The following is a 27741-nucleotide window of genomic DNA, read 5'->3' on the forward strand; positions in this document are numbered from 1 at the left end:
TGGCTGAGTGAGTGGGGAAAGCCAGGATTCGAGCCTGGGTTGATACGGCCCGGCCCTCAAACCCGTGTCCTTCCCACTCCTCCAAGAGCTGAGGGGGGACAGAGATGACTAAGACCCTCCTCCTTCCCTTGGCGGGTGGAGCACAGACCCGTCCCAGCTAACTACTGCATTGGTCAGAGTGACATCACTCTGTCATGGCAGCCAGTGGAAGGCTGATTCATCCCCTGGAGGTCAGGAGAGGCCTCTGGGGGGGTGGTCGGTGGCCCAGGTCTTGAAAGGGGAGCAGATGGAGAATGAGGTTCCAAGGCCAGACTCTGGCGCCCCACCAGACAAGGGCCCCTCTCCACAGATCCTTCCCATAGAAGCCCAACCCACCACCGCCCTAATCAGGGTGGGAGGAGAGCGGCCCCAGTGGGGAGGGGGGAGATCCCTGAGCCTACACAGGGGGTTTGGGGAACCCTGCAGGACGGGTGGTCAGCTCAATACATCACCGACTGCCCCCCGGGACTGATGGGGGAGGGGGGACATGGAGCCTCCTTGGCAGGCTATGGGGGAGGGGATGTGGAAGCCAGAACTACCCGGAGGACAGGGCTGTTTTGGAACGGTGAGACAGGGTGAGGGAAGCTGGTGGCCATCAGGGCGTGCTTGGCGGTCTGCAGGGGAACTGCCTGATGGCCCTGAGGTAGGGGAATGCCTCCCCAGAGTTTCAGGCTGCGGGAGGTGGGTAAGTTTAGAGAAGTCCGTGTGGGGGATTTGCAGGTCCTTAGGCCAAAGAGTGGGAGGCAGTAATAATGAGAGAAAGGGAGTTCCCGGTGGGCGGCTGGGTGGAAGGGGTGGAGGAAGAAGTCATTGTGGGGAGGGGCTAGTTTGCGGTGGGTGAGGGGTTAGGGGCTGTCCCACAGTTCTTTGGGGGTTCCCCGTGGGGAAGCGGGGACCCGCGATCACCGAGGAGAGGGCGGGGCGAGGTGTCCGCGTCCGGGGGCGGAGCAGCCGCTGGGTGGGGCGCCAGGCCACCGCCCCCTCGCTGCTCCCCGGCGGCGGCGGGCGGGGACGAGGCCAGCGGGGCGTCCGCGGCCGGCCCACAGCGCGGGGAGCCGGCGGCGGGAGGAGGCGGCGGCGGCCGGCCGGGCCGGGCCACGCGGGCGGCGGCTGCTCGGGCAGGTCCGGGCAGTGCCGGGCGGGGAGCAGGCAGCCGGGCCGGGCCCCCGCGCCGAGCCCGAGCGCGGACGCCGAGGCCGGGCCCCGCCTCCGGCCCGCCCTGCGCCCGCCGCCGCGGGTCGGAGCCGGGAGCGCACGGGCAGGCCGCGCGGAGCCGCAGCTCGAGCCGCAGCGGCGGCCGGAAGCCCGACGGGGAAGCCCGCGCCGCGGCGCCCGGAGCCGGGCCGAGTCCCGTGCGCTCATGGCGGGGCCGCGGGGCGCGCTGCTGGCCTGGTGCCGCCGCCAGTGCGAGGGCTACCGCGGCGTGGACATCCGCGACCTGAGCAGCTCCTTCCGGGACGGCCTGGCCTTCTGCGCCATCCTGCACCGGCACCGGCCCGACCTGCTGTGAGTGCCGGGCTGCCGGGAGGGCGCAGGGCGGGCCGGGGCGCGGGGCGGCGGCGCGGAGCAGGGCCGGGACCCCCGCCCCTTTCAGTGACGCGCAGCCGGGGCGGAGGCAGGCGCCGCCCCCCGGAGACTGAGACGCAGACCCTGCCAACTGGCCCTGGACGCCGCGCGGCTCACGGAGACCCCCGACCCGGGCCCCTCCCCCGCCAGGCTGCGCTGAACCCGCCCACTGGGCGCTGAACCGCCCCCAGGCTGGTCCCTCCGCGGGGGGCCGGGCCCCGCCCACAGGGCTCTGATTTCCGCCAAAGGACTGAGCCCCCAAGGCCTTGACTCTTTGAAGAGACACCGAGCCCTCCTTGGGGACCCTGGGCCTGTCCTCTTCGTCCTAAACTCTCCAACAGGCGCACTGAGCACCCCTTCCCATGAGGCCTTGAGGCCTGTTCCCTTTGTGGGTCCCCCTTGCCCCGAGTACAGTGAACCCCTTCTCTGCCTCCCTGATGCCATCTTTTCTGCGGGGCACTAGCTCAGTGCCTGGCACAGAGGACCCTGGGTTAACAGTGGTTGGATGAGTGGTTGTAAATATCCTCCTCAGTTAGGACACAGACTTGCCTCCCCAGGTGTGTACCCCACTGCCCTGGTGCCCTCCGTGGGACAGGGAGGAGGAGTGGCTTTGGGAAGACTCATAGGGTCCCATTGACAGCCACCAGCCGGCTACTCCAGGGTATGAAATGGCCTCTTCTTGCTCCTAGCTGCCCAGAGATGTTCTCATGGGAAAATTTATTCAGAGCAGTTGATTTGTGGCTTCTGTCTCAGCTCCCTCTGCCTTGGGCCCTGGAACCTCATTCATTCAATCACTCATTAAGACATTGAGTGAAAGTGTATCTGCTGCCTGCCATTCCTTGCACTTCTGCAAATTGAAGACAAGAGTCATGGTCCTTGCCTGCCTTGGCTGCAGCCCCCGAAGGGCTCTCTGGGCCTGGCAGGTTCTGGAGTCTTTCTGTCTGTCTCCTCCAGACCTGCACTCCCCAGGGACAGCACCTGGGAGGGCTTTGATGAAGGAGGGGAGGAAGGAAAGGGTTGTCGCAAGGATTCAATGGTGCAGATGCACTTGCTTTACTCTGTACCATGTGGTGCAGTGTCTGGGTGGTGGGGCCGGCCCTGTGTTGGGCCCTGGAGGAGAGGGTTGTGGGGGACGTGGATGCAGACGTGAACAAGATGAGGTGGAGACGCAGGGGGGCCGCTGCCTGCTGTGGGGTGTGTGACGTCTGCACTAAGAGAGGCATGGGGTGGGGGGGCTCAGGAGTGGGGGCTTGAAGGATGGAGGAGAAGGGCACCCAAATTGGACCCATGCATTAGAGTGGGGGCTCGAGGGAGCTTCTGTTTTTGTGGGGGGCAGGCGGGGAGGCAGGAGGCAGGGGACAGGGCCAGAGTGTGAAGGGACTTGGTCAAGCTAAGCCGCAGGGCGGCCCTGAGGCTGTCGGCATCAAAGTGCAGGCGGCTTGGTTTGCGTTCAGCTTCTCCATGTCCTAGGTGTGCGACCTTGGGTAAATCACCGGACCCTCCAGGCATTAGTTTCCTCATCTGTAAAGTAGGGTTAATAATAAGACCAGGGGCCGGCCCAGTGGCGCAGCTGTTAAGTTCACGTGTTCCACTTTTCACTGGCCCCGGGTTCCCCAGTTTGGATCCCGGGTGTGGACATGGCACTGCTTGGCAAAAGCCATGCTGTGGTAGACGTCCCATATATAAAGTAGAGGAAGATGGGCATGGATGTTAGCTCAGGGCCAGTCTTCCTCAGCAAAAAGAGGAGGATTGGCAGTAGTTAGCTCAGGGCTAATCTTCCTCAAAAAAAGAAAAAGACCTACCTCACAGGATCGTTGTGAGGGTTAGATGAGGTAAGGAACGTTCAATTAACATTAGTTACTATGGGTAGTGTTATTAGGCAGTAGGGGGATGATCAAAGTGTCTTATTCCTTCCTTTATTCAACAAGTATTTACAGAGTTGCTACTCTGTGCTGGACACTGGCTGGTGATGTCGATGGCAACCAACCAGCCAAGAGATGAACCCCACACAGTCTCTCACGGCCTCTGGGGGAAACAGATGTATAAGCAGTGATGATAATTCCATGTGGGAAGTGCTGTGTCAGAGGGCCAGACTGGGAAGGACTCCTAGATGTCACATAGTCTTCCAGGGGAGAGCAGGAGCCAGGTGACGGCTGAGGGAAGGGCGTTCTGGGCAGAGAGGGCCACCTGAGCCGAGACCCAGGGAGCAAGCGCTGCTGGAGCCCACAGCACACGATGGGGAGGGCCAGGAGATGTGGCCTGTTGCTGACTAAGGAGGGTGGACAGGGCCACAGGGCGCTATGTGGGTTTTAAGCAGGGGAGGGATGTGGCTGGAGGAGGTGTGGAGGAGAGGGCAGCGCCCTCATGAGAAGAGATCCAGAATCATGACCAGACATTCATTTGTAAGGCAGGTCAATGCCCGGGCTGCCAGCCCATTGCACAGGAGAAAAACTGAGGCCCAGGTCCCACACAAGGCAGAGAGAGGCCCTCAGCAATGGGAGGGGAGGATGTCCGGGGAGGATGTCCGTAAAAATAGGGGTTGGGTAGGGGCCGAGGTCAGGAATCATCTTCCAAAGTGGTTCAAGCTCCTGGGGCGGAGGGCCTGCCTCTGCTGGGGGGCAGGGTTCTGCTGCAGTGTTCGGGAGCTGGTTCACTGCTGCCCCCTCAATCCAGGCATCTTTAAGCTCCCTTGAGGGCAGGGACCATGTGGGTTTCACTCTTGAATTCTGAGATGTCCTTCATCTCCCCCAGAGTGAAATAGAACCTCACTGGCCTTTGAAAACTCTCAGAGAATATCTATGCTACCAAAGCCCAGATGTGGATTAGGGACAGAGATGGGGGCGGGGAAGAAACTGGAGGAAAAACTGTAGTATCTTGGGGGCCTTTATCGTTTTCACACAGTTTCCAGCATTTGTTCATTCAATAAACATTTAGGGGCCGGCCTGGTGGTGCAGCGGTTAAGTTCCTATGTTCCGCTTCTCGGTGGCCTGGGGTTCCCCGGTTCGGATCCCGGGTGTGGACGTGGCACTGCTTGGCAAAAGCCATGCTTTGGTAGGCATTCCACGTATAAAGTAGAGGAAGATGGGCATGGATGTTAACTCAGGGCCAGTCTTCCTCAGCAAAAAGAGGAGGATTGGCCGTAGTTAGCTCAGGGCTAATCTTCCTCAAAAAAAATAAAATAAAATAAAATAAACATTTAGTGAGTGCCAGCTAAGTACCAGGAATTCTCTAGGGTGTTGGGGGCACGGGGGAACCACACATGACCCTGGCCTTCTAGGAACTCTGCTGGGGGACTGAAATAAATGGCCGAGACAAGTTGCTTTTGTTTCATTTGGTCTTGGAACAAGCCCTTGTTGGGGGCTGGGCTGGTGTCCCCTCACTTGTTCACGGCATCACAGACTAGGAGGCTGAGGTTTAGAGGTTAAATAGCTGGCGTAAGGTCACACTCAGGCAGTGGCAAAGCGAGGGGAGGTAGGGACCCAGCTGAGAGGAGAAGGAAGTGATCTGGCCAGAGGTGGCCAAGGCGGCCGAGGCTCGCACATCTCAGCTCCCCTCTGCCCAGTGCTGGCAGCCTTGGGGCACCTCATTCCTGGTTCTCAAGCTACCCTTTCCTGCCTTTGCCCATGGTTCATTGTACCTGGACTCTGCTGGAGAAGTTGGCCCGGGGCGGGGGTGCTTGCCCGCTCCCTATGTCTGTGAGGCCTGCCCTTTGCCAAGCCCAGATTGACCAGTCCTCCCCACCAGCCTGGGAGTGGTCCTTGAGCTTTGCCCTGTTTGCAGATGGGAAAATGAAGGCCACAAGGACCACTGACCTGCCCAAGGTCACATAGCCTGGCCTGGAAGAGCAGGGCCTGGGACCCAGGCCTTGGAGGCGATGCTGCTGCCTGATCTGGCCTCTGGGCTCACCGTCTCAGGCAGTCAGGGCTGTAGTTTGCAGCCATAGATGGGCAAAGCCTCGTGTGGGTACACCCAGCAGGCTGCCGAACAGGAAGGCTGGGCCGCCTCCACTGGTGTCAGCCACTCCAGCAGCCTGGAGCGCGGAGTGGGCGGGGGGATAAATAAAGCCAGCCGACCAGCCAGCTGTCCCCTCCCAGGGTCCCCCAGGCAGGCCCTGCCGCCTCTCACCTGTCCCAGCTTAGAAATGGGGAAACCCTTCACTGCTTCCCCAAGGGAGGGTGCCCTCCGGAGTAGCTGAGTGGGGTCGGCCAGCCACTCAGTACTGGCAGCTCTGGAGTCTGTATGATTTCCAGTCGGGTTCAAACTTGTTCTGTTCCTGGCCCCATTAAAAAAAAAATTCATCTTCGGGCTGGGTTGGGGAGTCAGCAAATTGGTGTGGCTTCTCTGGGTTTGTGACGTGCAGTGGAAGGGCCAGAAATGTGAATTCCCAGGGCTGGGTGGCTTCCTTTCTCCAGGCCTCGTCTGCAAAATGGGGTAAATAACCTGCCACATAGAGGTGCTTTGAAAATAAACTCTAGGCAGGAGCTCAGCACAGTGCCCAGCGTGAGGCCCGCAATCCGTGGATGTCCCTGTTGGTACAGGCATTAGTCCTGGTCTTGGTTTTGTCTGTGCCACTGACTCAGGACACGGCTCCCTGGGGAAGGGCTTCCTGGGGAATGGTGTCCAGGCTTGCAGTGAGGGACGGGATCTTAAACGTGGAAGCTTGGACTTGAGCCCCGCCTTCCGAGTGATTTCCAGCCTCTGCTTGGATGCCTCCAGGGGCCATGAGCTCATCCTCTGCCCTAGCCTGGCAGCCCCGGTCTATTAGCATGTGCTTGTTGCCTCAGTTTCCTCCTTGAAAGTCCACACACGCCTCCCCAACCCTGCTGCGCCCCGCTGGCTTGGATGAGGTCACCTCCACTTGGCTCCTTCCAGCTCCACACCCCTGCCCCCGTCACCTCCTCAACGCTCCTCCTCCCTTTTGCCTCTTGCAGAGATTTTGATTCGCTTTCCAAGGACAATGTCTTCGAGAATAACCGTTTGGTGAGTCCCCAGACAGGTGGAGGCCCAAGAGGCTGTGTGTGGGGGTGGAGTGGGCAGGGGGCTTGCAGGGCAGGAGCTGAGGCTTGCAGTTGGTCCCTGGCCGCTCCTCTCCCTAGCCCCTTCTTCCCTCTGGCCCGTGGGTGCCTGGAGTACCTGGCCTCCCCCTTTTCTAGGTCATTGTGTGGGCCACACCCACCCCTGCCCTGGTCCCCCTCATCCCACTGAAGGAAGCTTGGCCTTGTCTGAGGGGGCACCCGCTAACCTGCCTCCTTCTCCTCTTCCTGCTGTGGCTGCTTCTGCCCCCACCCCCACACCTGCCTCCACCCCCGCACCTGGCCCCACCCCCACACCTGCCCTCACCCCCGCCCCCGCCCCCCAGGCCTTTGAAGTGGCTGAGAAGGAGCTGGGGATCCCTGCTCTTCTGGACCCCAATGACATGGTCTCCATGAGCGTCCCCGACTGCCTCAGCATCATGACCTACGTGTCCCAGTATTACAACCACTTCGCCAGCCCTGGCCAAGGTGAGAGGGGGACAACCCTGCAGGGAGGCTGGCCCTGGGGACCCTGCTAGGGATGTGTCCTACTGTTTTCTGAGCTGCAAACAGGCAGCTGGGGAGGCAGCACATCATTCATTCACTGGATCATTCATTCGCTCATTGAACTATTTATTGAATAAAATCACACTGTGCTGGGCCTGGGGGTGCAGCTGTGACCGAGGTGGCTGCCCCATGGAGCGGGCAGTCCTGAGGGGGAGACAGACGACAAACACGGGAAGCAGTAATTGAGCAGAGTAATGTCAGAGGAGAGGCAGCAGGGCGAGTTCATCCGCTGCTGAGTTCACCTCTCTGGCACCCAGCCTCACTTCCTGTTTGCAGACACTTCCCTGAGGGTTTTTTCCTCCTGCAGGGAAGTGGCCCTGTGGGACTGTTGTGCAGTGTCTTCCCCAGAAGTGACCTTCAAGGCCTAGGAACTGGGAGGCTGGGGAACTGGTGGGGGCGTGGGGGTGGGGGGCAAAGATGGGGGAGCTACAAGGGTACTTCTCTGCCCTGAGTCAGGTCACTGGGTGTCCCCAGCCTCCTGCCTGGAGAATCTCCATGCAGGAATCTCTCCTGGGGACAACTGGGCCTCTCCTTCTGCAGAGAAGAGATAGGCCCAGAGAGGGAAAGGAGGAAGTTGAAGGTCACACAGCAGGAACACCAGTCAGGCTGGGATGAGAATCCGGTGTCCTGAGCTGTGCCGGGGCACTACTGTCCACAGACCTGAGGGGGTGGCCTCCTTGCCCCTCCCCTGCCCCATTTCAGTCCTGCCTCCTGCCTCTGCTCTCCATATGGACAATCCCTGCCCATCTTTTTGAAAGAAAGTATTCTGTGAAGTCAGGGGTTTTTTTCTTACTAAAAGTAAAGCATGCTTACTGTAGAAAATTTAGAACATAGAAAAAAGCATAACCTGTTACTACCCCCATAATGATAGAGATTAATGCCATGATTGAACAGATAACATCATGTGTATTTTAACAGAAATCAAAGTGAAAGTATTTCTCAACCACCGAGTCTTTGGTGAGAAGCAGTAGGATGGGGGTTAAGAGCATGGACTCAAAATTTTTTGCTCTGCCATCTACTGTCTGGGTGACAGTGGGCCACCATGGTCCCCCTGCTGCCTCAGTTTCCCCTTTGCAATGGGCCTAAGAATAGCGCCTGTCTCACAAGGTTGATGTCAGGAGTGAATGAGGAGATGTGAGCCTGTCTGGCTGTGATTTAGGACTCAGTGTGTTATTATGGCTTCTTTCTCCCACTGGTTAGAGTTTAGTTGCTTACATAGACTTACGGGTCAGTCTTATCTTCCGGAGGGTTCCCTGTCACCAAGCTCCACTCTTTCTCTGCTAAGCTCTTCTCTGGAGGGCCGCCTTCCGGGACCTGTTGGGGGCGGTCGGGGGGGGGGGGGTCCTTGATAATACTGTCGGTGGGGCCTGCTCTGTTCCTGGGTCCTCCCTGGGGACCCTGGGGTGAGGGCGTCCTCGTGGGCCCAGCCCCCCAAGCTGTGCCTGGGCTGGAGCGCCCCCGGGCCTGTGGGGATTGTTGTTGATAAAAGTACAGTTTGTGCTTTTCATACAACTTGGCCCCTAAATGCAAGCCATTTTTATCCCACCTGCTGTGCAGTCAAAGGAAACACAGTGCTGTGTTCCCACCCTGGAGGCAGAGCTGGCTGTTAGACACCCCACATGGTCCTGGCTGTGGCTGTGCTTTCTGGGCAAGTGGGGATTTCAAGGGCGATTTCGACCAGGCTCAACTTCCCCTGGTCTGGGCAGCCTTGGAGCCTGGCCCTGGCTGAGACACCTCAGCGCCGTGCTGTGTTCAGCTTGTGCCAGTGAGCCTGGGTGCTCAGCTGACCCCTGCCCTCCAGCAGCCACAGTCTGGTCTACAACCAGAGTGTGAGGAGGGAAGCCCAGTGGCTGTGGGGAGTCTGAGGAGGGGTGCCTGCCCCTGCAGGGTGGCAGGGGCGGGTGTCATGAAGATAAAGTCCAGCTTCTTAGTGGGGTCCCTGAGGGCCTCTCCCCACTCAGCTCGCACACTCCCTGCCCCTACTATAGTCATCCTGAATTTCTTGTGCTTCCTTTTTTTAAAATTATTTTATTGAGGTCATACTGGCTTCGAACATTGTGTAAATGTCAGCTGTACATTGTGCTGCTTTGAATACACCACATGCCTTCACTGCTAAGCCTTCCTTCTTGATTTTCCAGCCCCAAACTCCATTTTCTGTTCCTCCCCTTCCTCCCCTCCCACCCCTGGCACATTCTTTTCTACTCATCCTCTCATCTTCACATTTGCCTCCTCCAAGCAGCCTGCCCTGATATACTGCAGGTGCCCTTGAAGCCCCTGCCCCGTGGTGAACACATGAGCCCCTGGTCATAATTTCTTGAATTCTCCTCTCTTCCCATACAGTGCCTCTCTGTCTAGTTCTCAACTATGTAGCCCCAGCACCTGGCACTTATTCATTCAACAAATATTTATGGATCCCCTACTGTGCACCAGGCACTGTGCTGGGTGCTGGGGAGAGAGCCAGGAATGAGACAGACTCACAGAGCTGCAGTCTGGTGGGTGGCAGAGGGAGAGAGGACAAAGTCATAAGTAATATAACTTCAGATGAGTCCAATGAAGGAAACAAAATATGGTAATGGGATGAAAAGCAGTGGGGGTGGAAGTGGCTACTCCAGATGGGTGGTCAGGGAAGGCCTCTCTGAGGAGGTGACATTTGAGCTAAGCCTTGAACAAGGAGACGGAGGAGGCCATGGGAAGATGTGGGGAGGGATGTTCCAGGCAAGGGGGCAGCAGGAGGCCGGTATGCTTCAGGGGAGTGAGGGGGAGAGAAGAGATGAGGACGGGGCAGGGGGCTGGGACCTGATTAGGCTGCTGGGCTTCCAAAATCTTAGATCACGACTCAGGGTAAGAAATCCGTTTCCCATCACAGTCCGAGTTCACACACACATATGTGACTGAAACAAGTTTCAGGAAACGGCCCTTCCCCTTGCAGCATGTGATGTGGGCAGATATTTTCTGGTCTGTTTCATCTTTTAAATGTGCTGGTTGCAATCCACTAGATTGATTTCGGGACTCGCTAAGGCGTTGTGACCTGAAGTTCGGTAAGTGCCCTTCTAGACCACAGTGAGGCGCTTGGATTTTGTTTTTTAAATTATCCTACAGTAAAACCGACCTTTTTTTGGTGCACAGTTTCTGAATTTGGGGCCTTTATTTTACTCACTGGGTGCAGAGGAAGTGCTCGGTGCATGTCTGCTGAAGGCGTGAAGCGGGGAGTCTTGGAGGAGGCTCAGTGGGGCGGGTGGGTTTCTTCTGGTGCGAGGGAGCATAGGAGTGGTGTGGCCACACCTGCTCACTGGGGTGTAGGAGGGCAGCCCCCGGTGGCCCCAGGGAGCTGGCCCGTCTGGCCAGCACCATGTGGTCCTTTCTTTTCCTTTCCTTCAACCCCTTACCCTGTGGGAAGGAAGCTGCCCATCCTGCCACGTTCTGGGTGCTGTGAGTTCTGTGATTGTGCTGTTGCCTCGCTGTTCACACTGCCCGGTGCAGTGGGAGTCACTGTCCCACCTGTGGAGGCTCAGAGAGGCGGTAGCTTGCCCTCGGCACCTAGTTTGGCAGCGGAGGCGGCCTCTGGCCTGTGAAGCGGGAGCCTGCTGTGCTCCCGCTGCGTTGGGTGGTCTGCCCAAAGGTGATGGCACTGAGCTCCAGGGTCCCCACTTGACTCAGGGTCTCCATCCTTTCTCTTGGCAGCCGGTGTCTCACCACCCAGAAAGGGCCTGGCACTCTCCTCCCCGCCATCCGAAACACCTGCTCTATCAGAACCAGGAGGCGGGGCTCAGGTAGGCAGGTGCCTGGGCTGGGGCGGAGGGAGGACTGCTGCTCAGAGGGTGTCCTTGGTCCTTGTCTCGTTGGCCATGGAAGTAGAATCTCAGAGGCCAGGGCACGGGGCAGGGGCAGGAGATGCAGGCCTGGGCGGGGGGGCGCAGGGCAGTCCACAGCACTGACTTTGCCGTCCCGGGACTGAGGGGTTCACACGTGTGACAGCAAATACCCGCCTTGACTCCTGTTGAGACAGAGCTTTAACTTCCCAGCGTGATTCTGTTTAATCCTCTCAGCAACCCTGAACATCAGTATTATGTGCTCTGATAGACAGATGAGAAAACTGAGGCTCAGAGAGGTTTGGTCATTTGTCCAAGGGCTCTCAGTCGGGAAGTCAGGCCATCCTGCCAGTCCCCTGCTCCAAGATGCTTAGCGGGTGACCCCAGCCCTTCACATCTGGACAGCACTTCCCAGTGTGCAAAGAGCTTTCCCTCCTGCTCCCATCTGCTCCTTGCTGCAGGAGCTCCCGAGGGCCGGGAGCCCGGGCCAGGGCAGGTGCCCGGCGAGTATGTGCAGGGCTGAGGCGGGCGGGGGTTGTAGGATCCCAGTTTGCAGGTGGGAATCCAGGGCCCAGAGAGCCAGCAGCTTGCTCAAGGTCACGGTGCTTCGAAGTAGAGAAACTGGGATTTGCGTCTGCTGTGGCTGTAGGAGGGGAGGCAGAGAAGGCAGATGGCATGGGTCTAAGAGGACAGTCACCCGTCAGGGCCACCTGCAGGGATGGGCGAGGGGCAGGAGCAGCCAAGGGGAAGGGTTCTACAGCCAGGAGCTGCCTTTCTAGGGGGAGGGCCCCAGAAACTGAAGTCAGGAATTTTGTTTCCATCCTGACTCAGTGACCTTGAGCAAGTCTTTTCCCCTCTCTGGGCTTCAGTTTCCTCCTTTGCAAAATGGTGACAATCTCCCGTCCTCTGCTTCTCCGGGGCTCTGAGGAAGCACATTACCACCGTAAAGCTCAGTGTGCACTTGGGGACAACAGCCTTGGGGGAGGGGAAAGGGGGAGTGTTCTTGAACAGGGTGACTGGTGAGCACAGCCCCCTCCCCGTCTGCCCACCCCGTCCCCTGCAGGCTGAGGAGCTCTCCTCTGGCAGCCTGTCAGAGCAGGGCGCCTGCCGGACCCCCAGCAGCACGTGTGCGGCCTGCCATCAGCACGTGCACCTGGTGCAGCGTTACCTGGCCGAGGGCAAGCTGTACCACCGGCACTGCTTCCGGTGAGTGGCCGGGGCACCTCGGGGCAGGGGCCTCACCCCCACCACCCCGGTACCGGGGAGGGAGCGCACGCGGATTCAGCACCACGGTGTACCAGGCGTCTTGCCAGGTCTTCATGCCGGAGCCTCTTCTCCCCATTTTACTGATGAGCAAACCAAGGCATGGTGAGGGGAGATGACTTGCTCAGTCACATAATCAGAGACAGAAATGCGGCTGGAGCTCGGGGGTTCTGCCTCCAGCCCCGGAGCTCTTTGAGGCCAATCAGCTGATGATGGTTAAGGAGCAGAATGTGCTTTAAAAGCTGTTGAAAAAAGAAAGGATAGAAAAAAAAAAGTCACAGTAATACCTTGCTTCCAGTGTGTGGCTCCCAGGGGAAGCCAAGTTTAAAGAAAATGGAATAAGAGGCAAAGAAAAGACAAATAACTTAGAAAATGTATGAAAGCATTTTATGTGTTACAAAAAATGAAATCAGTAAGGAAAATTGATTAGTCCAGGAAAGCCAGGGACCGAGAATTACGACATGCATTCAATCGTGGGTCAATGTGTGTGTGTTTGTGAGTGTGGCGGCAGAACCTTGAACCCAGGGACCTCACTGCAGAAGTGAGGTATCATGGGGGAAAAATCTTGAGCAGGGAACCTGTACACCAGCAGAGTCATGTCTGGCTGCGAGGACACTGTTTTAAAAACTTTTTATAGTGACCCCCAGTAAGAAATACTTTGACACTCTGACCAGTTGTCAATATATCCCTGAAATAAAACTTGTGTAAATAGATGCACAGCTGGAATTAGAGATTCATAAAACAAGTGGGATCCACTCTGACAGATTGTATTTTATTCTATTTCATAAAACATAAAACAGGGGCCCGCCCCGTGGCCAAGTGGTTAAGTTCACGCACTCCACTTTGGTGGCCCAGGGTTTCACCAGTTTGGATCCTGGGCGTGGATATGGCACCGTTCATCAGGCCATGCTGAGGCAGCGTCCCACATGCCACAACTAGAAGGACCTGCAACTAAAATATACAACTATGTACTGGGGGATTTGGGGAGAAAAAGCAGAAAAAAAAAAGAAAAAAGAAGAAGATTGACAACAGTTGTTAGCTCTGGTGCCAATCTAAAAAAAAAACAGAAAAACTCACCAAAAACAAAAAAACCTTGGTTGCTTGAAAACCACTCAGTTGATTTCCCGAGCCTCTGACCAGTGTGGTCCACACAGTGGATGGCCGCTCGGAGGGACCTTTGCCTCCTCTTGCAGCACAAACTGGGGGCACATTTCACAAGCGTGTTGCTGATTTCATGTGGGTTTATTGTTCTGTGACTCTGACAGTTGCCATCTCCATTTTCCTCTGGGAAGTCTGAGGTATCAGACAGGATGTAGGCTGGCAGTTGGGAAGAGGGGAGGCAGGAACAGCCTGGGCTGCTGGAGGGAGGGTAGCCAGGCGCCTGGGCCGGGCTGCCCGGTCAAGTCGAATCTCCCCCACCCTCTTCTCCCTGGCAGGTGTCGGCAGTGCTCCAGCACCCTGCTCCCCGGAGCTTACAGGAGCGGGCCTGAGGAGGGCACCTTCGTGTGTGCGGAGCACTGCACTAGGCTGGGCCCAGCTGGGCGGCTGGGGGCCAAGCCTGGGCTCCCCCCACAACCAAAGCAGCAGCAACTCACAGAAGAAGCCAACGATGTGGAGGGAAGCAGCTCCCACCCCAGTGCGGCTGCGGGGGCTGAGGTGGACGAGCCCAAGGCCAGCCCCGAGGCCCGGCCTCAGATCCCCACCAAGCCCCAGCTTCCTGGCAAACCCCAGGAGCTGGCCAGCCCCCCGGCCAGCCGCCCCACGCCTGCCCCCAGGAAGGCCTCAGAGAACACAGCCCTGACACCCCCCACGCCCCGGCCCCGGTCCAGCCTGCAGCATGAGAACTTGGAGCAGGGTAGCAGCAGCGGCCTGGTGAACGGTGAGCAAGGGTCCAGCAGGGGCCAGGTGCTTGCTGGGGTGTCTGGCATTTAAATGTCCGTGTGCACAGGGAGCATTTGTGGGGCCACACTCTATGCCCATGTATGCCATATATGTGCCAGGATTTCTGTGTTTCTGAGGTTATTAACTCATGTGACAAATAGTTACTGAGGCCTCTCTGTGCCGTGCTCCATTCTCCACGCTGGGGGTACAGCTCGAATAAACCAGACACGGATCGCTGCCCTGCTGCCCCATTCTGTGTGTATCAGGCTGTTCTTTCGTGTCTGTCTTGTATGCTTCAGTTTCGGGGTGTATAGCAAGTGCACACCGTGTGTGTCATGTCCCGAGTGTCTCTGGGACTCTGTGTGTCCTGGCCAGTCTGAGTGCATGCTTCAAGTGGCCTCCCCTTCTGTGCACAGCCCGTGTGCCTGGCCATGGCTGGATGTCAGGCAGGGAGAGCTCAGGGCCTGGGGACAGGGGACAGGCGAGGATGCGTCCCTGCTCAGGTGGGCCCCTGATGGCTCTCCCTGGGCTGGTCTAAACTGCGGTGGAGACCCTACCCCACTCCCTCATTGCAAGACCTTCCCAGATGACCTCCCTGGGCGTCCATGGGCTCTGGAAACAGGCTCCGTGTAATGTGGGATGCGCTGGGTAGCCATATCAGTGATGCCTGGGGGCCTGGGGGGAGATGCTCCTAGGGTCTCCCTCTGGGACTTGCTCAGTTCTGTTCCATGTGGAGGCCCAGCCTGGCGCTGGGCACGGGGTTAGAGATATGTTCAGACTTATATATGCCTTTGAGGTGCTGCCAGTCTTGAGGGGGACACAGGTACACACGCGGGGATGTCGGTAGAGTGTAGAAGTCTGTTGAGATGGGGGACACAGAGGCTCTTGCAAGATTCATGGAGGACACTTGGGAGTCAGGGGAGGCTTCCAGGAGGAGGTGGCAGTGGGGCTGAGTTGAGACAATATTTCCTGTCCACATTGGGCAAGTGTCTGAGGGACACATGGGTTCCCCCTTCTCACCTGAAATGCAAATGGGGTCTCCAGGTGTCCTGGCCTTGTCCCTGTGACCTTCTCTACCTGTCACTTTCGGTGCTTATGTGATCTCCCTGAGTGCTGGGCTGGGAGTGTGAGGGTGCAGGTGAGGTTGCCATGGCCACCTGGAGGCCACGACCTGTGGGTAGGAAGGAGGGGCATGGTTCGTGAGGCGGGCACTCTGGTTGGCTCCCCGGGTGCCCGCTCTGCTGCCCAGCCACAGCTGCCGGCGAAGGCCCATCTCACTCTCCTTTCCCATCTAGGAAGGCTGCACGAGCCCCCCGTCCCCAAGCCGAGAGGGACGCCCAAGCTGTCAGAGAGGTATGCTGGGCCTGAGAGGCGTTCAAGGCCCCGGTGGTGGAACGGGGGTTCCCCTGGGGCCCCCCACAGGGGCAAGGCTTCCTGTGAACACGTGACCCACCAGCACACCCTCCCAAGAATGGGCAGGGCTTATCTCTGGGTGGGGCGGGAGCGCTGTGCCCACATCCCCTCCCCGAGGCTCCCCTGGGATTCCGGCTTCTGGGCAGCGGGGCCTGGTGGAGATGCCGCCTCTGGAGTCTCTTCACCTCTCCAGCCTCCCCTGCCTCTGTGACGTGGGAGACCTAGGCCTTGCTCTTAGCGTTGTGACAATTAGCAGCAGAGTACAGAAAGACCCAGAAAAGCTCCGCTGTATCCCTGGCTCAGATCCTCCCCCACCCCTGGGCCCCGCGTCCTGGTGAGGTCGTCTATTTCTGGCTGATGTTTGGGAGCCGTGCTTCCCCGTGGTGGGTGAGGGAGAGAGGCGGGCCGCAGCCGGAATAGTAGTTAACGCTCAGTGAGCACGTGCTCTGTGCCAGGCCTGACAGTGACCTTGTGAGGCAGGGATGATCTTGTCCCCATTTCATGGGTGGGAGACTGATGCAGAGAGGGCAGGTGACTCTCTCAAGGTCACACAGGGAGCCGCTTGTGGGTCCTTTCCTGGGCTGGGCTCATGGGGCTGTGTGATGTGAAGGTTCGCCCTCTCTGGGCCTCGAGGGGCCCAGTTGGGATGTGACTGTAACAGTCCCTTTCAGCCTTGGGCCCAGATTGGCCGCCCTGGGCTGGGGGTGGGAGTAGAGAGGGCGCAGTTTCTCATCCTCCCCCTTTGAAAAGGACTCCTAACCGTCCAGAGAAGGACAGAGCCCCTTTTGCCTCCTAATGGTTTCGGACTCTTCTTGCTGCCCTCTAGGGTGCCAGCCCCCAGGAAGGACCCCCCATGGATCACGCTGGTGCAGGCAGAGCCAAAGAAGAAGCCCGCCCCCCTGCCCCCGAGCAGCAGCCCCCGGCCGCCAGGGCGCGACAGCAGGCAGGGGGAGAATGGTGGCCCGGAGGAGGCGGCCCAGGGGAGCCCGGCGGCGGCCGGCCCGGAGCCCAAGCCCTACAACCCCTTTGAGGAGGAGGAGGAGGAGCCACCCGCTACACCGAGCCTGGCCCCTGGGCCTGGCCTGGCCCCCGCTGAGTCCACACCTAAGTCCCTGCACCCCTGGTATGGCATCACCCCCACCAGCAGCCCCAAGACAAAGAAGCGCCCTGCTCCCCGAGCGCCCAGCGCGTCCCCACTCGGTGAGTGCTGTGCCTGGGAGCCCTCCTGACAGTCAGAGCTCTGGGCTCGGGTGCCTGGGTCAGCCCCGGGTGGGGAAGGGGATGTGGCACAGCAGGACCCCCTTCAGGCCAGGTGCCACATGTTTCATATGTTTCCTCGCATTTAATCCTAGAGCAAACCTGTGAGGTAGGTTTTATACCCCCATTTTGCAGGTGAGGAAACTGAGGCACAGAGAGGGTAAGTGATTTGCCCAAGGGCTCACAGCACTTACAGTGGAGGCTGGATTTGAACCCAGGCTCCAGACTTCATCCTCTTGACCCTTTGTAGCCCAGCTCACAGGGCTGTTGTGAGAATTAAATGCTATCCAGTGAATAGAGTCGGGCTTGTGGAAAGCACAGGCAGGGGTGGCTCGCATCCCGCCTAGCTCGTCACTGTCCTCAACTGCCAGGCTCCTCAGCCTCTGGCCTGGCTGTGTGTGATGCAGGCCTAGTGACTGAGCTATTCCTTGCCTCTGTCTGTCCTCAGTCTCTTCATCTGGGAAATGGTGATGGGGGCCACCTCCAGGGCACTGTGCTCCCTCCGCCTGGCCCTGCCTCTCATGCAGCCACGTTGTGGTTTTGGCTGTCACCGTCTTGCAGTCTTCTTAGGCACTGGGCCCAGTCACCTTCCACCACAGCTGGGGTCTGGCTGCCTCAGAGACCTCTGAGGAGCCCCTCCGACAGTGGGGCCGAGAGCATGTCAGAGATGAGCAGAGGCAGGTGCTCAGGGGTCTGGGGTCCCTGCTGGAGCCCTGGGACCCTCTAGCTGAGTGTGGTCGGCCGAGTGGAGGTGGTGGGCGTGTGCGGGTATAGCTGGTGGGCTGAGCTCTGAGTCAGACACAGCGGGGTCCACTCCCAGCCCTTGCCGGAGCAAGTGCCTTCTGCTCTCTGAGTCTGTTGCCTCATCTGGAAAACGCAGATGGCGATACTTTGAAGTATGGTATCTGTCAGGGGCGTGAGGGTTGTAGTGGTGCAGGGCAGTGCCTGGCCCAGAGCCGGCCACTGCAGGGCGCCCGCTCCTCCCCTTTGCTCTCCTCCCACCTCTGCTCTGGAGTTGGAGGCAGAGGAGAGATCAGCCTCGATTTTGTCTGCCCTCCCCTCCCCTGGCAGATTTGCCTTTTAAATTCGGCTCTGCTTTGGGTCAGATCAGACATGGAGGGAAAGTGGAGGCAGTACCATGCTGGACGAGGACATCAGGGCCAGTAAGGACACCCAGGATTCGATGTGCCACGAGGCAGGATGCCAGAACCCAGAGAGCGCAGGATGAATTTGGATGGTTTGTCCACTAAGGACCTTGGTCCTCTCATGTGTTTGCTGTTCTCTGGTCCATGGCCTCGTCTGGATATGGAAGGACTTGGGTTTCCAGGGCCACCTGCAGCCCTATTGAGAGTGGAGTGTGTTAGGTGAGGCTGGAAGCCCTGACTGTGCCCCTCGCCTGGTGCCCACTGCTCATCTCTTTGTACAGCTCTCCATGCCTCCCGCCTCTCCCACTCAGAGCCACCCTCAGCTACCCCGTCGCCAGCCCTCAGTGTGGAGAGCCTGTCGTCCGAGAGCTCCAGCCAGACCCCCGCTGGGGAGCTTCTGGAGCCACCAGTCGTGCCCAAGAGTTCCTCAGAGCCTGCTGTCCACGCCCCCGGCACTCCTGGGACCTCCACCAGCGTCTCTGCCAACTCCTCCCTGTCCTCCTCTGGGGAGCTGGTGCAGCCCAGCGTGGCCCGGATGCCTCAAGCCAGCCCTGGCCTTGCCCCCAGTGCGACGGGCAGCCCGGGTCCCCAGCCAGCCAAGCCCTGCAGTGGCGCTGCCCCCACCCCTCTCTTGTTGGTTGGAGACAAGAGCCCTGTGCCTTCTCCTGGAACCTCATCCCCGCAGCTCCAGGTAAAGGTGAGTGCCTCTCCCCCGTTACCTGCTGCTGTCCTGTCTGTGGATGGGGCTCTGGTCCCAGTGCAGGAATGTCCAGAGCCTCCATCTTCGCTGGCCTCTGACTTCTTGACTGACCTTGGCTGTGTACATCTACGCTTTCACCACTCCATTCACTGAGGCAAAGATTCACGTATCCATCCTTCCGTCATTGGCCAGACCTCCCATCCATCTACTCACCTGTCCCCTGTACCAGTCCTCCGTGAATTGATGCATCCAGGGACCCGGTTACCTGCTTATCCCGTGCACTTATACATTGGGACGCATTCCCCAGCCACCCTGCATCCGCACTTCCTTCTGTCCACACTTCCATTCACTCAGGCCCTGTTGATGCCCGAGGCCCCTCCCAGGCCCGCCCTGCGCTCCATCTCCTCTTGGGTGGTGTGGGCATGAGGAGGGTCCAGCTGGGCGCCCCTCCCGGGAGCTCGTTTGCCAGATGACCTCTGTGGACTGTTTGTGCACCTGTTTTTCAGTCGCATGTCAAGAACTGGGGGTCCCTGGGTGTCAGGACATTCCTCTGGGCATCTGGTTCCTGAGGGGACCTCTCTTGCAGCCATAGCCCCTTTGGGCCACCATTCTGATCATCCACTTTCGCCCGGGACTCTGCAGCCCTCTGAGGGCCCAAGGCTTGTCCAGCCCCAGGTGGAGGGTGGCAGGACAGCTCACGTGGGGGCTGTTGTCGTGGGCTGACTGACCTGACAGAGGCTGGGTCTGGGGACGGGGCTGAGCTGTTGGTCCAGCCCCCACTCATGCGCCTTTCAGACATTTAACCTTCCCTGGCCCGGCCAGCAGCCTCCTATCCAGCTCTGCCACCCGCTGCTGTGTGACCTTGAGGAGGCCCTGCCCTCTGGGCCTCGGGCTGCTCTGAGGAGCCCCAGGGCTCCTTGGTGGTGGGGGGAGCGGGAGGAGGCTGACTTTGGATGCCCTCACTTTAGGCAGTTCCCTTTAAACACCTGTTTCCTGTCCTGGGGTGTGTGAAAGGTTGGTTTGAAGTTCTGTGACTGAGAAAAGGCTGGGAACCCTTGCGGGGCTCGAGGACGTGGGCTGTTGGGCCCTGCTGGGCCCCTCGGGGTCTGACTGTGGAGGCAGCGGGCAGAGCCCCAGGTGGGCTTCCTTCTGGGACGCCCCCCACTCCCACCCTAACCCCAGGATTAGGAGAGAATCCCAGAGGCCATGGGGGCAGGAGACGGGGGTCTTGGGTGGGTGCTGGCCTGTGGGGACCCAAGCCTGTGTCCCTGCCATGCTGGACTCGGCTGGCACTTCCCCTGCTTCAGAAATCCCAGCAACTACCAACCAGAGGCAGTCGCTCCCCAGGAGGGGCCAGCACAGGTGAGGTGATAGGGCTCCCTCCTGCTGCCCCTGCCACTGGTAGAGAGCTGGGTGAGCACCCCTGGGAGCACTCCACAGCCTCAGGTGAGGCCTCTGTTTCCGCTGAGCTGTGCAGAGTGGTTGGAAGACGTTGGCCTTGCCCACGTGGAGGCAGGGCCCTGTCCCGGTGCTGGCGTCAGAGAGGGCAGGGGTCTCCCCAGAGGGACAGAAAGGTGCAGGGTTCTGGGTGCACAGAGCTGGGCAGCAGAGGACAGGGGTCTTTCCTGGGCAGTGAGGGAGCTAGCCTCCTCCTCCACCTGCTGGCTACATGGAAGGTGGGATGCCTGCTTTGGCACTTCCTGGCTGGGCGACGCTGGGCAAAGAGCTTCACCTCTCTGAGCCTGAGTGTCCCCTCTGAGAAGAGTGTGGTTGTGAGGCCTGAATGAGCCACTATAGCTCTGTCTGGCCCTAAACTCCTGACTGCTGCCCCAGTGCTGGATGGCTGCCCTGGCCCTGAGACAGACAGATTTTCCCCCTAGCTTGGGCCCTTGGGAGGTGCGTGACCTTGAGCCAATTACTTAACTTCTCTGAACTTGAGTTTCCTCAGCTGTAAAATGGACATTAGAACAGCCACTTGGCGGAGTGGTTGTGAGAACTAAGTAAGAATGTGTTGGAGTATCCAGTGCAGTGGCTGCACGTGGGAGGGGCTCACATATGGAGTGTTTGTCGAATGGCTGAGTGCATCAGAGACTGGTTGCTGAAAGATGCTCTCTGCCTGGGCCCTCCTCACCCGTAGGCGAATCCTCCTGCCTTGGGCTCCAGGCCTGCTTTCCGTAGTCGCATGTGATCCTGTGGGGGTGGGAGGGTGCCTTACTGTCCCATCCCATCCCCAGACTTATCCTCTGTCATGTCTCCCTGCCTTTAGTCTTCCTGCAAGGAGAATCCTTTTAACAGGAAGGCGTCACCCACAGCGTCCCCAACCACAAAGAAGGTCACCAAGGGATCCAAGCCAGCGAGGCCGCCGGCCCCAGGACACGGCTTCCCGCTCATCAAGCGCAAGGTACCAACTGGGAGCTCCCTGACATCCGGCCAGTGGGGCCTGGGCCCCGTCCCTGGGCAGCCTCAGGCTTCCTGTGGGACTCTCGAGAGGATGGGCTGCCTGGGCAGCTGCCCTCAGATGTCAGAGGGGGGCACTTGGGTGGTCCAGCTGGAAGGTTTCACTTGGAGCCTGGGGCGATTCCGAGCAGATCAGCTGTTCTCAAGCGAGAGCAGTGGCTGGTGCATTTCACTTGTTACTAACAATAGTTCAAGGGTCCAAGTGCTCACAGGATATTCTTCTAGTTGAACAGATTAGCATGTCCTCAAGTTTCTCTCTCTAATAGGGTCACTTCTCACAGCGTGACATCATTTCTGGAGTGGCAGGGAAGTGGGAGGGGCTGCCACGAGAGGCAGGAAGTTCTGCCTCCCTCTGGGTGTGCCTGTTGGCGCTGGGGCCAAGGGCATGGAGGGTTTATAGCTCTCCCCTGCGCCACACTGGGATCCCGCATCTGGCCATCCCAGGGTGTGGGACAGAGCCAGGCCCAGGCCTGTGGTGGCCACTGCTGGCGGAGAAATGCCAGAGCTCCTGGCAGCAGGCAGGTGGGCTGTTCAGGTGACCAGGGTGCTGTCGGGCAGGTCCAGGCTGACCAGTACATCCCCGAAGAGGACATCTATGGAGAGATGGACACCATCGAGCGCCAGCTGGATGCCCTGGAACACCGTGGGGTCCTGCTGGAAGAGAAGCTGCGTGGTGGAGCGAACGGTGCGGGAGCTGCTGGGAGGGCCTGGAGGGTGGGACTTAGGGGTCGGGGGAGCCTCGATGGCTCCTTCGAGGGTGGGAACTGCCGCCAACCCTGGCCTCCGTGGGTGTCTGGCTTCCAGAGGGCCGTGAGGACGACATGCTGGTGGACTGGTTCAAGCTCATCCACGAGAAGCACCTGCTGGTGCGGCGGGAGTCGGAGCTCATCTACGTGTGAGTCCTCCCGCCCTCGGCCCCTGCTCCCCTCCTCGGAATCCGTAGGGCTTGGAACAGCAGCTTTCCTGTCTTCCCTCATCACTCACAGCACAGGGCAGGGCCGCCGTGCACAGGGCAGAATTAATAGTCGGCTTATTCCCACCCTCCAGCTTCAAGCAGCAGCACCTGGAGCAGCGCCAGGCCGACGTGGAGTATGAGCTGCGCTGCCTTCTCAATAAGCCAGGTGAGTGCAGCCACGCGCTCTCCTCTGGCACCTGCCTGGGCCTGGGGCCATGTAGGAGAGGGCCTCGTTCTTCCCCTCCAGGCTGGGGAGTGGACATGCAGCGCTGATGAGGAGGTGCAGGCAGACTCTGGGAAGAGGGCCAGAGGAGGAGAGGACCAGGGGTGCTGTCTGGGTTGTAACAGGTGATAAATAGCTCGAGCCACAGCAGGAGAGGGAACAGCGTGGCCAGTGTGGGGGTGTGGGCACACGTAGTGTCAGGGATGAGGGGCTACAGTGAGCAGGACCAGGAGCAGACTGGCCTGTTTTGGCCGCCCCCTCTCCTGGAACATGTGGTGGGCAGGTCCTCAGTGAGGAGGGGCTCAGGCTCCAGGGCCCAGGGCTGCCCCGGATGAGTGGGTGATAGCGATGCTTGTCCAGAGACAGCTCTGGGCTCACAGCCATCAGGCCAGAGCATGGACTTTACCAGCGGGGGGTGAGGGGGAGGTGGAAGGACCCCCTGCACAGCATGGCTCAGAATGACTCTAGGAGGGAGGGACGGACGTGCTCCGAATGGGAGCACGATGACTGGGATGGAGTCAGACAGTCCTGTGTCCTGTCACTGACGTGCTTGGGGCAGAGGACAGGGGAGGCTGGATGGGTTTCTCAGCCTCACCGAGCCTCAGTGGCTTCAAGTGTAAGATAGGATGAGGGTACGCACCCTGTAGGGTGTTCTTGGGATGAGGGGACAGTGGACGTGGAAACACTGTCCTCTGAGAGGCTGATGGTTGATGGTTAGCATGTGGCTGAGTTGGGGGTCTGTGGCCGGGAAATGGAGTGAGCCGCAGACTGTGGAGTGTCCAGAGCTGGGAACCAGGGCTCTTGACCTCTTCCTGTGGCCCACGTGGTCGGCATCCCTGTTCCCATTTAACAGATGAGGCAATGGAGAGCCAGAGAGGTGGAGAGCTTTGCCCACTGGTGTGGAGCTGGGCTGCTGTCCATGTCTGTGATCTGGCCTGTCCTGCACACACAGCCCTCCTCTCTGGGACAGTGGCCCTGCCTCTCTGTTGACTGGGGAACTTGCGAGGCTGGATGGGACCCAGAGATAGGAGTGTCCCTGGGGAAGCCACAGAATGTCCCAACCTTCTGCTGCCGTCTATGAGTCACTCCCAGATCTCGGGCTGGGGCATGGCCGCCACTCAGAGGGAGCCGCAGCGACACCCGGTGGCTGGAGTCGGCGCAGTGCCCATGTACCCCAAGCCAGCCTGGCGCTGGGCTTACTCTGTTGCTTCTCTAGTCCTGTGTGTGGTGGCAGCGCATCCCGGATTGGGGACATAACTTACCCAGGCCCCAGATTTGGGAAGTGACGGAGTAGGCTTTGAACTGGAGTGGTGACTCTGAAGCCCATGCTGTCCCCAGAACTGTGCTGGGTTCCCTGCTCCTGAGTCTGGGCAGGATGAGGCAGAGGGGCTTGGGGCACAGCTGAGGGGCCTCAGGATGTTTATTTTGAGATGGGGAGGCCTGTGGTGGCAGATGTTGTAAGGCGAAGGCCAAGTATGGGCATCCATCCCCCAGGGGCCTGTGGGCTGGGTGGGAGTGGGGTCAGAGAGTGGTCCTGGGGGAAGGCTCGGGTTCTTGAGAGGAGGCTGGAGGGGCAGCAGGTGTATGAGACGTCAGGGACACCTCCTGGCCGGGCTCCCTGCCCCCAGGGTACCCTCTAGTCTGCCCTCCTTCATGGCATTAGGTGAATGCCCCAGTATGCCACTTCCGTCGTGTTACTTCTGCCTGAGGACCTGGGGTCCCTGTTCACCCACCTGCTCCGCCAGCCCGCCTTTGGAGGCTCCCAGCAGGCCCAGCAGATCCTGCCCGCTCCAAACCCACCAGTGAATATTGGTTGAACGAGTGAATGAACAGAAGCAGGAAGCCCTTTGGCCCACGCTGGTCTCTGTTCTCAGAATGCGTGTTGTGCTGGTCCTTCCAAGGCCCCTTGAAGGGTTTTTTGGTAGGCAGCCTAGTATCCCTGGTCTCCTCTATAACAACCTTCATTTCTCCAAAAGCCTGTGATCCCCACCCGTCTGGGCTCCTCCTTCCTGTCCTCATAGGATTTAGCGTGGGGCTGGCCTGCGGCCCCCTTAGCACTCAGGTGTTGGCTCCTGGCTTCCTGGGAAGACAGGAGCGTTTCCCCACCGCTCACACTCCCAGCCTTCTCCTTGGGCAGAAAAGGACTGGACAGAGGAGGACCGGGGCCGGGAGAAGGTGCTGATGCAGGAGCTTGTGACCCTCATCGAGCAGCGCAACGCCATCGTCAACTGCCTGGACGAGGACCGGCAGAGGTGAGATGGCTGGGGAGGGGCTCCCCTGGGGGTCCTTGGGGGAGGGGCCCACAGCAGACGAGGCCAGCCCTGCCGTCACTGCCAGCGACCCCAGCGCACCCTTGCTCAGCCCTGGGTGGACTCAGAGGCTGGAGGGACTGAGAGATTATCTGGTCCTTCTTCCTGCGGGACACTCAGCTTCCCTTTTCGTTTCAGGGAGGAAGAGGAAGATAAGATGTTGGAAGCCATGATCAGGAGGAAAGGTGAGGCCGCTCCTGGGGCTCTGGTCCACTTGAACTCCTGGAGGGCCAGGGCAGGTTGAACAGAGGGTTGGAGTGGGCGCCACAGGGATGGTGTGTGCGAACTCCCAGCCTCTGTTTTGCTGGGAAGGCCGTGTGTGCGTGGCACAGCCTTTGGCTGGGAAGGCCATGGTCTGGGCAGGGAGGGTGGGTGCGGGATGCCCTGGTGCCACAGGGAGGACGGTGGTGCGTGGTGAGCTCTCTCCCAGTGTGCTTTCCCTTGGGCTCTGCGTTCCTCCTTGGGATCTGCAGTTCGTCTTGGAGGGGTCTGTGGGCTCAAACAGCAGTGCCTGCTGGGAAACAAGATCGTGCCTGGAATGGTTCAAAGAGCACTGGATGGAAGTCAGGAGACCTGAGCTTAATCTTGGTTTCCCCAGTGACTCACTCTGTGGCTTTGTGGTTAAGTCTGGACTCCAGTCAGACGCTGGGATTCCAGCCCTGGCTCTGGCGCTTACTAGCTGGGTGACTTTGAGCTAGCCACGTCACCCTCTAGGCCTCACTGTCCTTGTCTGCAGAACGGGGGCGATGGAGGCACCCCCCTCAGGCGTGTGCTGAGTAAGGACTGCTGGCATAATGTGTATGAAGCACTTAGCCCAGGGCCTGGCCCCTCCAAAGAGCTCAGTTGGGGTTAGTCCATTTCAAAACCCACGGTTTCCTTCTCTGTAAAATTGGGGGCCAGGACAGATGATTTCTGGGATTTCTTCTAGCTCTGACAGTCAGTGTTTGTGTTGTGACCCACGGAACTGTGAGCACCAGCCGAGCAGAATGGAGCCTTATAAAGGGAAATTTATACCATGCTTCACAGTTTCCAGATTGTTTCCCAAAATGGGAAATGCGTGTAGCTCTGGGTCCTTGCCAGAGCAGTGGGAGAGGGCTGTGGTTCCCATTCTGTAGGCAAGAACCAGAGGCTCGCAAAGGTGCAGGGACCTGCCCGAGGTTCCACACGAGGAGGGGGTGGAGCAGGGCAGGCCTGCATCCCTCCCTGTGGCCTGCCCTGATGGGCTCCCCTTTCTCCTCTGCAGAGTTCCAGAAGGAGGCTGAGCCTGAGGGCAAGAAGAAGGGGAAGTTCAAGACCATGAAGGTGCTGAAGCTGCTAGGAAACAAGCGTGATACCAAGAGCAAGTCCCCCGGGGACAAGAGCTAACACTGAGGGCCGCCAGCTGGGGACCTCCACCTCTCCTGGCTCGGCTCCCGGGCTGTGCTCCGCTGGGGGGCACCCTGTTCCCCTTCAGGATCAGTCGAGAGGAAAGATGACTTATGGGGAGGGAGCCTCTGGGTGATGGCCTCCCCCTCCTCAGGGTCCTCTGGCTGTTCTGGGCCAAAGAGTTTTCTTCCCTCTTCTCTGAGCCGCAGGCAGCTGAGGCTCAGCCCTGCCCAGCCTGGTTTTGATGACTCCAGATGCTGTGACTGACCCAAGGAGCAAGTAGGGTCCTGGATGCAGGGAGCGGGAGTGGCCGAGCGCAGCTGCCCACATCCCGCCCAGCCCCTGCTGTGATGGGCAGCTCCCTGGTACCTCTTCCCTCCCCCACATCCAGCTGGGACTCTTAGCTGTCAAAGTTCTGACCCCAAGGTCCTCCCACCCACGAGGTCTGCCCGTGGTCGGCCTCTGGCCCGGCCTCCCCCTTGGCAGGCCAGCACACAGGGCTGGGTCGCACTGGCTTCTTGCTGCCCGAGTCCTGCCTCTGAGGCCCTGCCTTCCTTTCCAGGGCAGGCGGCCCTGGATCTTTCTCCTCACTCAGGAGCTCTATTTATGAAGCCTCTAATTAAGTTTGAGTTAGTCACTGTGTCCTCAGACACGAACAGGCCTGGCGGACAGATCCTTCCCCCGTCCCTCCAAGTTCAGGGAGGTGCTTCCTTCATCTCCCCTCGTTCTATAGGAACAAAACCTCACTTCCCAGGACACGGGGCTGTGGCGGCTGTGCTGGGTGGGCGGGGGCCTCTGGGAGGCAGGCCCCGGCTGCAGCTCTGGTTCCTGATGCTCACGTAGGTGCTAATCCTGGCTCTTTAACACACTGTAGTCTGGCCCCTCATTTAGGCTAGTTGTGTCCCCCTACCCCAGGGCTCAGGGATGGTGGGTCCATTGTCACCTCACACCCACCCGCCTGCCTGTTGTCTGTTCTCTCCTGTTCTCTCCCCACTTGTTGCCACCTGCCACCAAAGGACTGATGGCCGTTCCCCCACTGGGATGGCTGTGGGAGAGGAGGAGCCGAGGGGACACCGCCTTCCCCCGGGGACCGTGTCCAGCAGCTCTTGGTCAAAGCACTGTTGCTATAAGCTATTTCTGGGGGCCTCCAGGGCCCCTTCCCTTAGCACTCCTCTGGGAGAGATCGCACTGGATTGACTCGCCAGGGTTTTCCTCACCGACAATAAATGGAGACAACCTCAGCTGCCAGAGCCAGGCAGCCTGGGGGTGCTTTTCCCTGGCCGGGTCTGCCTTCTTCCCTGCCTCCACCGCCCCTTGTGGCTGGGCATCTCTGCTTGCCCAGGAGGGCCATGTAGGGCTGTCCACCAACAGGGGCCTTGGCCTCACTGCCTGCCACCGGGCAGGACCCCCTTCCTCTGCAGGGAGAGGTGGCTCGCACACCTGTGTAGCCCCTGGCAGTCAGTCTCCTTCCAACAGTGCCTGTTGATCTGGGACTGGGGTCACCAACTCCAGGGCCTTTCAGGGGCCCAGCAGGTAACCCATATGAACTGGGCTGCGTGTAACCTGAGGGCTGGCTCCTTTAGGCTGTCTCGGTGTCAGGAGATGGGTGGTGTGGACTGGGGTGTCTGCCACAACTAGAGGGGGAGGTTCTTCCTCACTTAAGTCAACTGTAGCCTGTGGGAATGTGGGCCCCATGTGGCCAGATCTTTCCATTTTTCAAAAGAAGCTAGAAATCCAGATTGTGTGTGTGTGTGATTTGTAAACGTTGGCAACTAGTCTG

At 59.3% G+C, this 27741-nt stretch overlaps 1 protein-coding gene across 5 annotated transcripts; it reads left to right on the forward strand.

Annotated features, from left to right (window-relative positions):
• The first annotated feature begins 1267 nt into the window (after window positions 1-1267).
• MICALL1 (MICAL like 1) lies at window positions 1268-27698 on the forward strand. Of its 5 annotated transcripts, none has more exons than XM_070599205.1 (16): window positions 1268-1545; window positions 6537-6585; window positions 6965-7106; window positions 10866-10954; window positions 12057-12199; window positions 13693-14135; window positions 15433-15490; window positions 16377-16750; window positions 18234-18649; window positions 20919-21053; window positions 21668-21794; window positions 21914-22004; window positions 22157-22230; window positions 24409-24539; window positions 24735-24781; window positions 25840-27698. In XM_070599205.1, exons 1-15 carry the CDS (start codon window positions 1400-1402, stop codon window positions 24750-24752), a joined length of 2436 nt encoding a protein of 811 aa, XP_070455306.1. In that variant the 5' UTR covers window positions 1268-1399; the 3' UTR covers window positions 24753-24781; window positions 25840-27698. The 5 variants fall into 5 exon arrangements, with proteins under 5 accessions (XP_070455306.1, XP_070455301.1, XP_070455305.1 ...); XM_070599200.1 differs by having other exon boundaries at window positions 24425-24539; XM_070599204.1 differs by having other exon boundaries at window positions 1269-1545; window positions 18264-18643; window positions 24425-24539.
• The last annotated feature ends 43 nt before the right edge of the window (window positions 27699-27741 follow it).

The sequence above is a fragment of the Equus przewalskii genome, chromosome 29 (assembly GCF_037783145.1).
Source record: "Equus przewalskii isolate Varuska chromosome 29, EquPr2, whole genome shotgun sequence".
NCBI classification, from domain to species: domain Eukaryota; kingdom Metazoa; phylum Chordata; class Mammalia; order Perissodactyla; family Equidae; genus Equus; species Equus przewalskii.

Coding starts and splice junctions, on each gene's coding strand:
- MICALL1 (XM_070599200.1), top strand. CDS start 1,400: ATGGCGGGGCCGCGGGGCGCGCTGCTGGCCTGGTGCCGCCGCCAGTGC. Junction 21,054..21,667: donor TCCCGCTCATCAAGCGCAAG/GTACCAACTGGG, acceptor GCTGTCGGGCAG/GTCCAGGCTGACCAGTACAT. Junction 22,231..24,424: donor CTGCCTTCTCAATAAGCCAG/GTGAGTGCAGCC, acceptor CTCCTTGGGCAG/AAAAGGACTGGACAGAGGAG.